This window comes from Filicampus tigris, chromosome 2, assembly GCF_054856515.1.
Source record: "Filicampus tigris isolate MCC_2025a chromosome 2, RoL_Ftig_1.0, whole genome shotgun sequence".
NCBI lineage: Eukaryota > Metazoa > Chordata > Actinopteri > Syngnathiformes > Syngnathidae > Filicampus > Filicampus tigris.
Window position 1 is genome coordinate 14020607 of NC_141218.1, and position 17665 is coordinate 14038271.

Below are 17665 nucleotides of genomic sequence, written 5' to 3' on the forward strand. Positions count from 1 at the left end.
ATGACAACATTGTCTGGTTAAAGTCACTGCCGATACTTCTAAGATGATTCGATGGTCTCGATTTTATTAGATGACATCCTCATCACAGACATGAAACATTTGGAAACTCCCTGCTACATATTCCCAGTGACAGTCATGTTGTGTTTAATTTGAAATTTATTAAATGTTCACAATGAATGGAGAATGAATAGATTTTCAAAAACAAAAGTTCATGAACATCAATGATTGAATTAATATCTGTAAAGTGTGAAACAAAATATTCCACAGAGTGTAAAATGCAGTTCCCATGAAGAGATCAAACATGGTATTGTTCACAGCAGCAGTCGTAAATCAGGATATCATCAGAATATTTCAAATATTATCTTTTTATTTTATTGTGCTAGGTGTAAATGTTTAAAATGGGAAAATATTTAACTGTCATCTTGCACATCCAATTTTGATTTGGACAATATTCCAAATATATATATATACACTGTGTAAAAAAAATATCTATACAGTATATATATATATATATATATATATATATATATATATATATATATATATATATATATATATATATATATATATATATATATACTGTGTAAAATATATATATATATATACAGTATAGATATATACATATATACTGTGTAAAAAATATATATATACAGTATATATATATAGTATATTATGTTATATTATTATTACTGCATATTATTGACCTGTAAGAGTGTTTGCTCATACTGTAACCTTACATTTGACCTCCTTCTTCCCAACTTTTTGTTTTGTTTTCGTCTCTCACCCTCTCTGACTGACCTACATTTACCATGCTTGCATAAACTCTCCCTGTCCATCTTGCCGCCTCTAACATTAAGCTGCACAAGAGTGAGTGCATTGTCAGCAGTTGGGATATTTTAGAGTGGTGTGATACGTAACTTGATCCATTCCTGATTTCCTCTCATCTGTGAAATGTCATCTCTCTACAAACTGTGTCGATGTACTATAATGATTGCTCGTTACAGGGATTGATGTACGGTTGTGTTACTTGGACTTTTTGAGGATGTTGACCTTGGTGTTGACTGGTGTCTTTTAATAGCTGCACAAAATATAGGACGAGACAGTGTCTGACAAAAAAGTACACAACATGGTAAAAAGTCTTGAGACATGCCTTAATCTAAGAATTAATAACTCAGGGGATTGATTTGACCCTTTGTCTAAATTTCTATCAGAGATTTTGGATGATTCAACTGTAATTTAAATAGCGATTTTCTGTTCATTTTTATACCCTTCTTTTCAAGTCACATTTGACTTGTTTTGATATTTTATATTTTTTTAAAAGGCTTTTTTTTTTCACCCTGAAATTTGACGGTAAAAACCAGTAAAAAATTTGAATATTTCAAAATTACATTATTATTTCAAATTACATTATTTTGTATGTTTGTGCACACTGTGGGTGACCATAGGGTGACCTGCCTGTGTGACTGCCACGCCGCATTTAAAGGGTCTGAAAGCAGCCGCTTTGAATGGCCGTGATTGAAGTCGGAAAATTACTTTCACAGCGGCGCAGACCTCTCTGTCTCAGATACGCCAGCCTGCAGTGGGCTGCAAATGTACCAACAACCCTGAGACTGTTAACCATGGGTGCAGGGGTCTGTGATGTAATATTTAATGTAAGGGTGATTTTTTTTTTTTTTTTTTTACAAAATCATGCAACAGACACATGAAGACACCAAAACAAAATGAGAAAAAATACACAATGTTTGCTTTAAACCTTATTCATTGATAAATTACATTCATTACAAAATGTCGTTTTAAATAGCAGGTTAAACTTCCTTGCATTCCTTAAATTGGACAACATGGACGTTATAAATAATTGCTAGAAACTAATGATGCAAGCAGTAATGTGAACTGTTCCCATTTAGGAAGCTTAGCCAACCTTGTAGAAGACAAACAAAGGAAACATCACACTCATTGTGCAAGAGGAAGTCTTTTTTTTCCAAACAATGTGTCTCTCTTTGTATTTTCTTCGGCTAACATTGGATTTTGAACTTTCCATCACATATATAGACAATGTTACACCAGTTTGTTTTATAGTGTCAATTTAAACAACATAAAATTCAAGGAGATCAAGAAACATTTGGAATCAGGATCAGCTATTACAAAATGTAGGACTGCCGACTGTAAGCAGGCGAACCATTAATGAGATTTTCATTTGTATTGCTTGCTGTTATCATGCGCATGTCGAGACTTACGATGACATTGTCAGTTTGACAGTAGGAGGACATTTATTGTGACTTTCACTGCAACAACAACCTTTAAGCATCAAGTTTACTTGATAGTCAGACAAATGCAATCGATTTTGACAGTAAACAAAATGGAAGCAGCAAAAAGTTGAAGTCTCATCCAGTTCAATGATTTTATACAGTTAAGCTTCTTTGAACAACTGTCAATGGAAGGAAGCATTAGTACTTTTATAACTGTGCTTACATTTGACTTAGACAAAAAATGAAAACAAGCTACATACAGCTCCTTACCTTATTTTAACTAATTAAAAACAGCAACAACAGCAAGGGTAAAATTAAACTTTCTTTTACTTGGTCACTATCCACCTATGTCAAAGGTTACTAGTTTAATTTTAGTCACTGTCATCATTGAACAAATCCATTTCTTGATTGAAGCTGATTTTTTTTTTTTTTTTGTCTGTTTCTGGAATTTTGGGGTGATTTTATTGCAACATGCCAGACGGTCAACATTAATACAATACAAAATATTTGATTCGGTGTTCACAACAGGATGTATTGAAATCAAAAACAGATTGAATTAGTCAAAAATGACCTCAACATAATTTAAGGAACCCCCAAATTCAGCACACAACATTATACCATTTTCCAGTTTCTACATAAGAGGAAGAAGTCCAACTTAAGGCACTAGAACTGCTGTCAATGGAAGATCATTCGTTTTCAGACAAAAACACCTCTCAAAGATTTCACCTTTTAGGCTTACAAATATAAACATGGGCTACGTTATTTTTTTTTTCAGTCATTCCTAGCTATTGTAAAAGGATTATTAGTATCATACTTGGGTGAAATGCATGTAGGTTCACAAATATATTTACACTGCATGTGTAATTACATTTGACTGAAAGCGTTTCCCTTTTTGGCCCAAACACGATGATTATATTTGCAGAATTGTGCAAGCAAATATTCCAAAAATGTTGATTTCAATTTAAGCTTCTATTCTTTTCCCCGACTGATCCCAACAATTTTGCTTTGGGGAATATCAAACATTAGCAAAGTAGCTGCTGACATACAAAATGAGGTGATTGATTAAATGTGACATCTCTGTACTATTGCATATGCGATCATCACAGCCTGTGAAATGATTTCTTGGACAGAACCTAAATAACAGAAAATCTTAATCAAACTTGTATACAAAAACAATTTTTGAAGGCAAAGCATCACCATTTTCTCCCAAATGTATTTGAGAATTAGCCAAAGTAATAATTAAAAGATAATTCTACGGAAGTAATTTTTTCCCTACTTTGGGTAGAAGTGCAAAATAAATCAGAATGAACATTAACCTAACTACAGTAATTATACATCAATGTTCAATTGAAATCTATGGTTTAGAGTAGAGAAGTAATGTTATCTTTTGCTTTTCTTTTTTTTTTTTTTTATTCATGGGTCCCCCTCCCCTCCACTGGTACAGCTTGTTTATGGCTGCCGTTTGTAGGTGTCAAATACAAAAACAATCCCGTGGGAAATTAGCATCTTTCGACAAATGTAAACAAAGTCACTGCTTGCATAAATAATGAAAAAATAAATAATGGAGAAAAAAGCAAAAATGCCACACATTAGAAAAAAAAACATGAGTAAAACAATCAATTCAAAATAAACCATCATAAACAGATTACAAAGTAGCAAAATGCACACATTTTATTGTGTGAGCTACAAACAAGTGTTTTTTTTTGTTTGTTTTTTGTTTTTTGGGGCGATGAACTCAATATTTTCTCAATCATAATTCACTTGATTGCCGTGAGTGCATTTACACAAAAAGCTATACGTTTGGTCTCTCACAGAATTCATAAGTACACTTAGATACATAGAGTGCTTCACAAATGTAATAGACCACCGCCCGACATTGTTTATAGTTTTTTATAATACACTATACGTAGGGAGCTGACTGAAAATGAAACAGTCCGCACTAAAGCACTTCATGATGCTACTAATGTTTGCTCATTTGTACGACAGGTAGTCTAATAAATTTATTTAACACTGTACATACATATATTAGGGGCTTTTTATTTACTTTAAAGCTGTTCGATAGGCAACTCACTCTGAGGAAGAACGTAAAATGTATTGCTTTTTTTTTTTTTTTTTTTTTTTTTTAAATCTTTTTTCATTTCTCACATTAGAAGCGCAGCGGAGGAGTGCCATGCAAGAAAGGCCAACATACTTTGACTTTAATGCCTCCAGGCGGCGACTGGAGCCAGGTCAAAGGTTGTGCGCATTAGCGTCGTGTAAAATGTTGCAAAGGAAGATGATGATCCTTAGAGATAACAAAATATACATATAAAGTCTGTCCTTACATTGCAAGGTTGATAGAAAGAGGAAAGTTTGCTTTCCAGATGGTGCGAAGAACCCTCGGTTGAATGGAAGTCGAATATCGCGTGAATGAGTCTTCTATGGACTGTGCTACAACAGGGAAGGCGCCATCACATCAACAGGAAGTCGCAAAAAGGAAGAACAACAGGTGAACTGCTCGGCGGCGATTGGGCGGGGGCGGGGGACAAGTTGCGGGGGTGGGCTTGGTGGGATTACGACCTGTGGCCCACGGCGTGTCCACGATGTCTGCTGCGGGACATGAAGAGCAGGACTTTGCGGATGCCACTCAGGCGGTCTTTCAGAGAGGTGATGGCGAGGAAAGGCAGCTGTGCTCGGCCCTCTAATGGAAGAACAGCAAGTAACCACCAACACCATGATGGACCATTTGGACTGGCCTGAAGGTAGGGAGAAAGACAAGTAGGATTAGCCTTGCAAAAGGGTGAAAAACATGGTAAAATTCCATGGGAAATTAAACTCGCGACAAGAAAAGTACAGGTGAACGCCTGACGAACGTCTGACGACCGCTTGGCGATTATTTGCATCTTTGATGGAGCTCTGACGTGAACGCGCATTTTTCTACCTTCGCCAACAGCCGGAAATGTTTGCCCCTCAGTGGGCTAGGGGCTGAAAAGTAGCCTTCTTGTGGCCACTCTACTATCAGGATGTTCACTAAATGACATAGATGGCAAACAAAATGTTTTCCTTGTGAACTGCATCCTTCTTCAGTGCATTGTTAGTGGGTTGCTAACATCATTTATACATTTAATTGCTAACTCAATTTGGGTGGTATGACAATTATCCTATTTCATTACACATTTACCTGCTTTCATTGACTGACAATAAGAGAATATTATACAGTGTGCCTATTTTTTGTACCTATATGTGTATATATATACACACATATATATATATATATATATATATGCATATACATATATATATGCATATACATATATATATATATATATACACATACACGTGTGTATATATATATATACATATATATACATATATATATGCATATACATATATATACATATATATATGCATATACATATATATATATATATATATACACACACGTGTATATATATATATATATATATATATATATATATATATACATATATGCATATACATATATATACACACACATATGCATATATATATATACACAAATACATATATATGTATATATATATATACACCTTAGGGCTGTGCAATTAATCAAAATTCAGTTACAATTACAATTATTAATATTAATTTATATCCAACACACAAGGAAATTTGCACCTTTTTAAATTTTATAATAACTAATTTTATCAATTTTGTAAGTTACATAATGTTTTCAAAGATGGATGTATGCATGTCTATATATTTTTTTTACATTTAAAAAAAAAAAAAAAAATAGTACCAAAAAATAAATGACCGCTTGAATAATCATGATTTCAATTATTACCAAAATAATCACGATTAATATTTTTTTTCCATACTCAAGCAGTTTCCATATATTATTTTGTGTTATAGTTTCAAACTGTGCTTCAGTAAAACGTCCCCAAAATGTTCTGGCTTCAATTAGATTTAGTGCTCTCTGTGATTTAACTGATTGGGTACCCGAACCTAATCTAACTCAAAGATAACGAGTCCTGCAAAACTCAACTGGAAGGTCTTTTAGGTGTGAGATCTGCATTATGTGCCGAGAGTCCTTCATACCTGAAGTTCGGAATCTTTCTCAGGTATGGGTCCGAAATGCCCTTCAATGCGTTCCTTCTGCTCCGTTTTCAGGGAGTTGACCCAGACCAGAGCTTGGTCGTACACCGTGTCATGTAAAGACTGCAGCTCCCCCACCGCCAAGCCCTCCACCTACGAGGGATTCATCAATACATTTGAGTCCTCCGGCCCTTCCAAAATCTTAACGATCAACTTTTGTTGCCCTCCCACTGACCTTGACATCCTCCAGGTACTCAATGTCAGCTGTGTTGTATCCATCTCTCTCGCTGTGTTGGATGACTTTAAATCTCCGCCTGCCGATGGTGTCCACCACTGAGCGCCCGTCGGAGAAAAACGTCACGTCACGGATCTCCAACAGGCATCCGTAGTCTGCAAACCTAAACAAGGGGAGAAGATATTACATCACTTGTTTGCAAGTGCGAAAAGCCACACGGGAAGGACCGCGTCTGCCGCACCCACCCTTTGAGGTCATCCTCCAGACACATGCCAAAGCAGTTGGTCCCCGTCTCCATGCATCGGCGAATCATCAGTCGATAGCAGGGCTCGAAGATATGCAGCGGGCAGGGCACAGTGGGGAAGGCCATGGTGCACACAAATATAGGCACGTTCTTGTTGAGGCTGAAGAGAGAGAAGCACATGTGTTGTGAACGCAGCATTGGGAAGGTTTACATTCCTGTCAAGAATGTCGAGGAAGGAGGTTCGCGCAACCTTCCAAGTGTGGGACATCTTCAAATTAAAATGAGAACTAAAAGGGAAAATAGTTACCCTTATTTCAGTAGAGATTTGATGTGGCCCAGTGGTACTGTATATGAATGTCAGATGTGGGATGGAAACAACTTAGGCTACACACGTCTATCGTTTGCTCTGTATTTATAATAAAATACGCAGTGCTTAAAAGGGGAAGTGAACCCCAAAAAATTGCTTCAGAAAACAGGTGAACCATGATTGGTTGTTACCTGAGCCCTGAGTAACTGCAATGTCATTTTCAGTCGACAGAAGTGACAAAATGGCCGCCCCCCTGAGATGGCTACTTAAAGCGGAAATCAACCCAAACATATTTTTTTCAATATGTTCCCAGCAGGCCCACTAGTTGAAACACGGCATTCTGATTCATTTTGCGCTTGTGGAATATAAGTTAAGCAGCCAAATACACTTGGTTTTAGCCATCTCTGGGGGCGGCCATTTTGTCGTCTGTTGCCTGAAAATGACATCACAACTGCTCACAACGACCAATCACGGCTGACCTGTTTTCTGAATCTGAGCCGTGATTGGTCGTTGTGAGCAGTTGTGATGTCATTTTCAGGCGACAGAAGACAAAATGGCTGCCGCCAGTGATGGCTAAAAACGAGTGGATTAACACTTACTCCACAAACGCAATATTTGTCAGAATGCCTTGTTTCAACTAGTGGGCTTGCATAGAACATATTCTTGAAAAAAATATGTTGATTTCCGCTTTAACTCATATTCCACAAATGCAATTTTAATCAGAATGCCATGTTTAGACTAGTGGAGGCGCATAGAACATATTATTGAAAAGAACATTATCAAGTGTATGAGCATCAACCAAAAGGGACCATCCAGCTTTATGGGGTGCTTTAATGCGGATGATTTCAATTTCAGTGAGCTCTCCACATTTTTACCATTTTGTGAAGGAATGACGACTTTCAAACTGAATTCATCTTTTGAACCCAAATTTGGCCGGCTCACTGGGTTTTGCTGGAGTCGGAAATTCAAGGCCCTCTCAAGGTTATTGTGGTTAACGAACAAACAACTATGACCTGACGCCTAATCAAGAAACAATAATGTGTCTTACAGTTTTGAGATCACAGATAACAATTTAGATTAAAAGCTAAAAAGGTGTTGCTTTTAACCAGTGCTGTAAAATTAGGGCATACGGAGCATAAAACTTACATCAGGTGGTGGTCAAATATATTGAATAGGAATAATGACAGTATATCGTATCTCCATTCATTCTTCTGCCTGACTGATTTATTATTCCAAACCAAATGGCCTGTGGCAATAAAATACTGGTTTAAAAATAGAGAGCTATATAACAAGAGATAAGGTTAATGATTATAAATAAATGTTGTTAGCTCAGGCCTCTGGCTGCTGATACTTGACACTTGGCGCGCCGCGTATCTAAGAGGTCAGTGTGTCATCTTGACAGACGGGCTACAGTGGGGCAGTAGGTCAAACCCAGCGCCGGTTATGTCAGCCCAACGGCAAGGGTGTGGCCACAGAAAAGGGGAGTACAGTACAGTAGTCCTAGATGTTACCCAAATCCAGACCTCGATGGTCGCCATGTTCAACACGTTATAATCCAACATATGAAGACTTGAAAGGAGAAGCTGTTGGTAGTCTAACAAACGTTATGTCAATGGAGAGGAAGTTGCAAAACTTACTTGGAAAGCTCAGCCATCTCCTCGTTGTGAATTTTCTGTCTTTCCACGAGCTCAGACGGAAGATACCTCGCTATGAGGTTTTCCATCAATGTGGTCTTGCAGTATTTTCTTTGGACGAGGTACTGTGGAGGGACGGGGATATTTTCAGGAAGAAGAGAGAGAAGGGCTTGTAATGTCATGACTTCATCTTTGCAACACTTTCGATTGACGTGGTTGTATGACTGATCATAAGATAAATCTATCATTATCCTTATAGAGTTCAGATAAAAGGAAAGTGAACCTGCAAAGTTGTCATTAAAAAAAAAAAAAAAGACCTTTTTAAGTCATGTACCATATCCATCCATCCATCTCATTTCCTGGGGTTTGAATGTAGAATAAAAAAAAAAGTCTTCCACTAAACGGAAATCAACTCAAACATGTTTTTTTCAAGAATATGTTCCCTGCAGGCCCACTAGTTGAAACAAGGCATTCTGATTAATATGAAATATGAGTTAAGCAGCAAAATCCACCCATTTTTAGCCATCTCAGGGGGCGGCCATTTTGTCACTTCTGTCGCTTGAAAATGACATCACAACTGCCCAGGGCTCAGACGAAAAAAATCACAGCTCAGCTTCAGAAAACAGGTGAGCTGTGATTGGTCGTTACCTGATTCCTTATGATGTCATTTTCAGTCGACAGAAGTGACAAAATGGCCGCCCCCTGAGATGGCTAAAAACGGGTGGATTAACTCTTATTCCACAATCGAAATATTTATCAGAATGTGGGCTTGCATAGAACATATTCTTGAAAAAAAATATGTTTGGGTTGATTTTTCTCTCTTTAAGAGGTCTGATTTAGGCTCACACACCTCTGACAGCTCTTCTTTGCAAAGTGGACACTTTGGGTTGTGGTCCAGACATCTCTTGAGACACTGAAGACAGAAGGTGTGACCGCAAGGTGTCGTCACCGGCTCGTAGAGTAATCTGGGGACCAAAAATGCCCTTTAGCATGTTGTGCGTGTAAGCAATTGCAAATGAGCCGGGATGTGTGCAGCACCTCACCTCATGCAAAGAGAACATTCCAAATCTGTTGGGTCCAAAAGGTCCCCAACTGCAGAATTTAACAAATCATTGGCCTCTGCTGACTCTAAAAGGCGACACAAATATTGCAACACTTCAATTTTTGCGACGCATTATTACTATATAAAGTAAATTAGCGCGTGCGCTCACCAGACTTCAATCTTTTTTTAGCGTCACTCTTCCCCTCTGCTCCCTGCTCCCCCTCCTCCTTTGTGATCCTTCGCTTGCGTTTGTGTAGAAGACAGTGGTCCGTCTTCGCGTCCTCTTGAACTGCGACCACACTGCTATCCAACCTCCCGGCCGCAGGGGCGCTGGGAGCCACGTTCAACCCTGATGACGGCGGGGCGGGGCCAAGGAGCTGAAAGAAGGGCGAGGGGATTTTTTTTTTCGTAGCCGAGATACCTGCACCTGCATATGACTGCTGAGACTGATTTTTGTATCGAGGCTCGGTAGACCGGCATGCCAAGTCTTCTCTTACCTGCGAGGGTGCATTGACGCTATTCTTCATGCGCCCTCTAGAGGACAAGATGCTGGGGAAGTCCGAGATGTGTTCAGGCACCTGATCCGTCACGGGAGCCAAGAGGTCACTCAGAAGCTGAGGATGCAATGATGACAAAATACGCATTATATTCGTCTGCGACGGTCTCCAACAGCGCCACGTCACAGTGAGCTGTTTTAAACGGTTGAAACAGATGGCAACCGCATTATTAAGAACGCCTTTGATCTGACGGTAGGGCTGTGCAATTCATCGAAATTCAATTACAATTATGATTATTACACTCCACGATTACAAAACTGTCATAATCGTAAAAAAACGATTATTAATATGCATTTATATCCAACCCATCATGTTTGTTTACATAAGTAAATCATATTTGAATTGATTATTATTTGCTCCTTTTTTAAATTTTACAATACATTTTATTAATTTCGTTTGGTCCAAAAGCAACTTATATGAATATAGTGTTTCAAAGAAATGTGTCTTTGTATTTTTTTATGTTTAAACTAGGGCTGTCAAAATTAAAGCATTAACTATGGAGATAATTTAAATTTCATAACGCACTAAAAAAAAACTAACTCAGTTAACTCACTTTTATTTACTTCCTGTAGCAGCTGACCTCTGCTCACTGTGCAGCCAAACTTAAAGGAGAGCCACTGTTGCAAAGATGGACTTTTACGTAGTTTTGCTTGAAAAAATTGCTTGACAGCTCATTGGAGAAATCCAAAATAATTTGCAAGCTTTGCACAGCCAAATTCAAATGCCATATTAGTTGTACGTCTTTGGTGTACTTTGACGACCATCGTTCAATTGTTGTATTTTACAGGAAAAGAATCGTATTCAAGGGTCAAAGAAAGCTATTAAAACAGTCTTTGAATTGAAATATACTTTTATTTTTTTTCCACATTAATTCCAAGATTTTACTCAATTAAATGTCGCGTCCAAGCTTCATAAAAAATTGTAGTTGAAAAGTGCGATTAATTGCGATCAATTATAGAAAATTTTGCGATTAATTCGTTTTAATCGCTTTAATCGCTTGACAGCACTACTTTAAACATTTTCTTGTTTTGTACCCAAATATAAATGATCGTTTGAATAATCGTGATTTCGATTATTACCAATTTTTTTTTTTTTCATAATCGAGCAGCCCTATCTGACAGTGTCACTGAATGAAATCAATCAAGCTATAAAATGAATGAATAACTCTGTCCAAAGCAAAGTGTGAATACCTTGTTAGCTTCATTCCTGGCCAGTCGACAGTCGGGGTCTATAGAAAGACAAAGAAGGTATTCTCGCAGCGCTTCCTCGGTCCTGCCCAGTGACACCAGAGCCTGTGCCTTACGAACATGACCCTGGAGGCGTGAAAAGGTCATGTAAGAAATGAATCAGGAATGAATTCACTAAAAGATTTTAAAAAATACTATTAAAAAAATTGAGGCCATTCATACCTTGGACCACAGCGGCATGAGTCTGCAGGCCATCTCAGCATCTCTTAGAGCCTTTTCGTAGTGTTTGAGACTGGAATGGATCTGGGAGCGGTTACTGAACAGGATGTGGTCCGTGGGTGCTGATGAGCACAATAAAAAAGCAATTAAGTTTTATATTCAATAAAAGGGCATCGGGAAAGTGATATGCTTTAATGACTTGTCTTGCCTAGCCAAACGTGTGAAATAAAAAATCGACTTTCCTAGGTTCAGAATTGAATTCCAAACATTATTAGTACAGTATTGCAAATACATTCAGAATAGAAAACTGTCATACAAGCCAAAGAGGTTTCCAAAAGTTTAAACCTCAATCTGTCATTTTAATCTCAAATGATCATTTCAATTACTATTTATTGGTGTTCTCGAGCATCTTTCATCTGCTGACGTGAAAAAGGCGACCAATCTCGCAATGAAGCTGCAGAATGTTTCAACTGAATCTACAATATACGTAATATCCAACTGCATATAAAAGGCGGTTTCAGTCCTTGTGGGTTTAAAGTTATGCGAAAGAATGACGATTTGAAATGGATTCGGTGCCATATTACAAAACGCCTGCCTTATAAAACCATGCAGCACTATCAAGGTCACCCACATTCTATGTTTCATAACAACTAAACTTATGCAAATGTCACATTTAGCCTAAAGAATAAAGAAGAGTGAGTGAGCCCACAACCATGGGATATGGTTAAACGTAAAACCTTTTTTTTTTTTTTTTTTTTAAAGCGGCAAAGAAAGCAAGCCTTTGAACCAAAAGGAAACTAAGGGGAGACATGTTGTAAATGTGAGCGCACAAGCAGCACACGTTAAGGACCATTTCACACGCACTCCCCAAAACATGGGGCGATTCTATCTGCAAGGCATCGGACTGCCTTGCTTTAATTCCCTGAGGGCTTGCCCTGACTTCACACACAACAGCCGAATGCCTCGGCACAAAATGGATTCCAGGTGTGACCTCAATCTAGATCGAAAACACCTTCCAAATTACGATGATAATGTGTAGCTTTTTTTTTTGATTCCAGATTCTATAGCCATGCAATGTGATCGTAAGTACTCACAGATACCGATACTTGGGATAGACCGATATGTTTTTTTCAGGGCCGATACCGGTTATTAGTAGTCAAGGAGGCCGATAACCGATATTTGGAGCAAAAAGGAAAATAATGGCGTCAAAATAAAAATTTAAAAAACTCTTAAACTCTTGTTTAAACGTATTTAAGTTTATGTCTATTGAACTTTATTTTTCAGATTTGCAAAATGTTGATTATTATTATAAATCTTTGCCAATATACATCTTTGTTGTAAAATTCTACCAAAAAGGGAGCTCCCGGGGCCATCAGCATGTCTTATAAAGTGAAACGAGAACTTAAACAATAACTCCCTATATTTTCGACAGTAAAGAAAGTTCTCCAAAATTTCAAAATGAGATAAATGTTCAAATTTCACTTATCTTTGTTTTGGTTTCAAACAAAAACAAAAAGGTGCGGAATGTTGCCAAGGTCAGGAACTATTTATGTAAATGTTCAGTTAACTTTATAAGAGATTCTACTCTTATAAATTTAACTGGACATTTACATAAATAGTTCCTTGAAGTTAACACAGTTTTAAATGATGATTCGCTGATGTGTCAAATGGCCGCAGTGTCGCCATCGATTACTGGCAGGGAAGACTTACTTGATGTCAGAATTTTTTATTATAAGTATCCATGTTTATGGGCATCCTTCACAATACCCAATATCTTTTCATAATGCCAGTATCGGCCCGATGCTGCCAGCTGATATCGGTGCTTACTCGCCCATTCCTACTATTTATGCCAGCGACATTTTGCAACAGGCAAAACAAATAAATACTCGTGCACTAGGGCCAAAGGCACATAATTAACATGCGCATCCACTTTTTGCAACATTTTTGTTTGGTGCTGTGCCTGGAGATTGTTTCTAATGTAAAATAAGCCCTTTGGCTCAAAAAAAGTTTAAGAAATCTGCATTAAACGACGCCGATCATCATTCCTAAAATCCAGGACAATGTCTTACTTTAATCTTGTGGTTAAATCAGCCTGTCTGGAGGCTGATTTCAGAAACAAACTTGGCCGACTGAGCCTTCCTTGTGGTGACCTGCAATAATACCCTTGACCTACATTTGTGTCATTCTCCCATTACACAACGAGTGAGCCAAGGGGGCGGTGACGCGCTTACGCAATGTTTGGCCCACTGGCCCAGCCAGCATTAAGCTTGTTATCCAACACGTGGAGACGCAGTCCGCGTCACGGCAACATGTGTGCGTGCGCACACACACACACAATGGAGTCTTGCGGCACACACACTTAGGACAGGATTGTTGACTTGACACATATTGCCGTGTCTTATATATATATATATATATATATAAAATAATCAAGCCTACTAAAGATAAAAGCATGAATACGTTTCTCCTGGTCTGCTCGGAGTGTGCAACCATGTTTTTCAGCTGGTAAAAGGCTGTTTTAGCGATTGATTTGATATGATTGTTGAAATTTCAGGTCAGAGTCTATCAGCACCACAAGATTTCGGACTGGGTCTTTGGTTTCTAAAGACAGTGACTCCAGGTGTTTTCTAACAGCAATCCAATTTTCTTTATTGCTGAAAACAGTTGCCGCTGTTTTGGTTTAACTGGAAGAAATTTTGGTTCATCAAGTTGTTAATTTGATCTAGACTGGGATACAATATGTTGATTGAACAGCTGTCATTTTGAGACATTGATAAATATAGCTCTGTGCGTCATCTGCATAACCATGACGGCCGCCATTGGCGTTCTGAAGCATTTGCTCATGATAATATTAATAATGGTGCTCTTGATAGAAGGTTGATTACAGGAATTCGTAAGACAGATATATTTACAAATTGCAAAGAAAAAGACAACAATACCACATCATGAAAAATAACATCACACTATAACTACAGTGTTACCATCACATGCTACAAATTTATGGTACACATTAGGACAAAACAATCAAATTCATACTGCCACGCAGTGTAATAAATTTCAGTTTTCAAATTGCGAAGGCTTGGGAAAAAAAATGCCTCGTTTCTGTTGGTTGTAGGCTTATTTTTTTAAATATACGTATATTTAATTTATTCACGTATTTATTTATATTGTGTCTAGATAAGATCAATGCTTAACAAGTGCAGTTCACACGTCTACATATTGTTTCGTGATTGTTTTGTATTGTTATTCTAATCACATTTATGACTTACTGATTGTGTTCATGCCACACAGGTAGAATAGACGTTTAATAGACAGAAAGTCAAAGTGTTCATTAAGTTAACAACTCTAATTGGTGTAGATAAATAAACATGTTTTTCATTTTAAGTCATTGTTAATTTGTCTTTATTTTGGCATAAGATTAACCTATAAAACCAAAACATTTATATAAAATAAATCCAGAGCTGCAGCTAATGATTACTTTAATAATAGATTATTTTGGCGATGACTCATCAAATGAAAAACTAGCATTTCTTAATTTCCCATACTTTTTTTAAATGGCATTATTTCAAATTAACAGTTCATTAAATGCACATACATAGTATGATTATGATTCAGTTAAAGTTTTGGTAACATGTCAGAAAATTAGCAAAAATGTTGATCGCTGCTTTCCAAAGTAAAAGCAGATGTTTGCAAATATATTATTTTGATTCAACACAACAATAATCAGTCAGCTTTTATGAAGTACTACAGAAATCAGAGAATAGTTATTAGTGAGAAGCTGACATTCTGAGGATTTTGACCATTTTAAATTAAACAAGACCTCAAAATGATTAATCGTTTATCAAAATATATATCGGTCAATGTGATAATCAATTTGTTGTCGATTAATCGTTGCACCTATAAATAAAGCGGCCCATTTATTATAATACAGATTAATTTAATGTGTTAACGTTTGTTTGTTAAAACTACAATGGAAAAGGACCTTGAAAAAAAATGTTAAATCGCAATCGCAAAAAAAAACATCTCAATTATTTTTGGAAATTGTTTGGCTCCAGTGCGCACAAGTTGGTCAAATAAATAAATAACACAAAACACACGTCTTACATATCAAGATGGCTTGGTTGTACTTCTCCAGAGCCGCTTCCACCTTCTTCTCCGAGTAGAGGCCGTTGCCCTCCCGGCGCAGCTGGCCGGCCAGGTACACCCTTGGGAACCATTTGGCCAGCAGGTTGCTGAGGACCACGTTGACTCTGTAACTGTGGACAGCCACTCGGGAGGTGAGCCTGCATTCCTTACACACCACCTCCTTCTCGTTCTTGTCCCTCTCCAAACACTTTTTACAGAAGCAGTGTCCGCACGCCAACGTGACGGGCTCGAACAGCGAGCTCAGACATATCCGGCACGAGAAGTCATCGCACCCGCAACCTGTAGCGGGGCATCCCGCCGCCTCCGCGTCCTCCCCCCGGTCACCGCCACTGTCCAGCCTGGTGATGGAGGTCAGATAGTCGACGAGGTTGCCCAGGTGCGCGGGTCTCAGTCTGTCCATCTCCGCGGCTTGCCGATAAGACACGAAAGCCTCGGCGAATTTCCCCCCGAAAGCGAGCGCGTCCGCCCGCCTCACGATCAGCTCCTGTCGACTCTCTCCGTCCCCCAAAGCCGCGAGCTGGCACTCGTAAATATCCGCGGCCAGGTCGAAGTTTTTCGCCCGGAAAGCTTCCGCGGCTAACTGCAGCATACTTTCGCTCTCTGTCCCCATGGCGGCTGGCTTGTTGCAGGAGCTCATGTGCGTGGAGCATCCCCGCTCATGTTACGCGTGAATGTTCGCGAGGAAGCACTTGGGTGGACTACGAGTCCAGGCACCACGCGGCTCATTCAACAACGTAACAGAGCGAGGGGGGTGTGGTGGTGGCGGGGGGGGGGCAGTTACGTAAAAGTTGAGTCACGTGACGCCGGTCAGACATTTTCATTGGGCGAGCGCGGGGGTGAAAAAAACGGTTACAAAACAATTGGCCATGTAACACTTCCAGAACGGGAATGACTGTGGGCCAGCAGCCGCTCTGACCTGCATTCTTGATTCACTGGATGGGTCAGACATATAACAAGGCCCTTCAACAACCCAAATGTAATTACATTTGTAATATATAGATTTGTCTTTTTGCGTCACAAGCCTCCTGACACAGATTTTTGTGTATTACCCCCGAACAAACAAGGACGACATCCATCCAAAATGCGTCCTTTCAATTGAGGTCAGTTGGAAGTTTAACCTGAACTTACTCAATGAACCCGTGAACTCAAGTTATTCTTATCAAGTTATTCATAACAGCAGTGTCTGGTTTTCAAGTAAACGTTTTACTGAAAACAAGTGCCAAGCCAACAGGGGCAGTTCTAGGATCAGAAGTTTAGGGGTGCTGAGCTTCCCGACAGGCAAGATCAATTTAAGCATTTTATCATTTTAACGCAATTTTATTCCCACATTTAAGAGAGAGGAGCATAACGCTTTTTGGTCATGGGCATCCAATCAGTTTGCTTGTCAGGAGCACCCTAGGTGCACTTTCCATCATTACTGACGTCATTTGTTTTGGTGGCGAATGATGAATGATGGGAAACTTACAAAAAAATTACTTTTCACCGGAATTGTCATTAACCGGGTCAGTTCCGACGTACTCACGTTTCGCTGACGACTGGTGCAAACTGTGCTGTGTGGCCCGCGTGTTTGTTCGCGGGGGTGACTGCACTGGGGTTGCTTCGAGCGGAGCCGAGGAGGGACTCGTCCGCAGATAGAATGTTTGAAATCCGCTTGTTAATGCGAGGACGTGGTTGTGTGTTGGGTGCTAAATGTCGATTTCTCCAAACCATCCCAGCCGGTGTTACGGTTCAACTGGCTTCCACATTAACTGGCTCCCAATTACAGCTGTGGTCGCTAGGCTAACATCAGGCCAGTAAT

At 38.7% G+C, this 17665-nt stretch overlaps 1 protein-coding gene across 2 annotated transcripts; it reads right to left on the reverse strand.

Annotated features, from left to right (window-relative positions):
• Positions 1-1741: 1741 nt before the first annotated feature.
• LOC147151491 (LON peptidase N-terminal domain and RING finger protein 3-like) lies at positions 1742-17592 on the reverse strand. Of its 2 annotated transcripts, XM_086015582.1 has the most exons (13): positions 17390-17592; positions 15826-15977; positions 11725-11843; positions 11506-11628; positions 10256-10372; positions 9928-10135; positions 9760-9844; positions 9567-9681; positions 8720-8841; positions 6777-6935; positions 6532-6694; positions 6300-6449; positions 1742-4981 (listed from the first exon to the last, which is right to left on the reverse strand). In XM_086015582.1, exons 1-13 carry the CDS (start codon positions 17575-17577, stop codon positions 4799-4801), a joined length of 1884 nt encoding a protein of 627 aa, XP_085871708.1. In that variant the 5' UTR covers positions 17578-17592; the 3' UTR covers positions 1742-4798. The 2 variants fall into 2 exon arrangements, with proteins under 2 accessions (XP_085871708.1, XP_085871707.1); XM_086015581.1 differs by lacking the exon at positions 17390-17592 and having other exon boundaries at positions 15826-16618.
• Positions 17593-17665: the final 73 nt, after the last annotated feature.

What these genes read in the sequence shown, in the direction of transcription:
- LOC147151491 (XM_086015581.1), bottom strand. Translation starts at nt 16,504, where the DNA reads ATGAGCTCCTGCAACAAGCCAGCCGCCATGGGGACAGAGAGCGAAAGT. An exon ending in TCATGCCGCTGTGGTCCAAG is followed by an intron (nt 11,629 to 11,724) that starts GTATGAATGGCC and finishes TCACGCCTCCAG; the next exon opens with GGTCATGTTCGTAAGGCACA. An exon ending in GCAAAGAAGAGCTGTCAGAG is followed by an intron (nt 8,842 to 9,566) that starts GTGTGTGAGCCT and finishes GTCCCTCCACAG; the next exon opens with TACCTCGTCCAAAGAAAATA.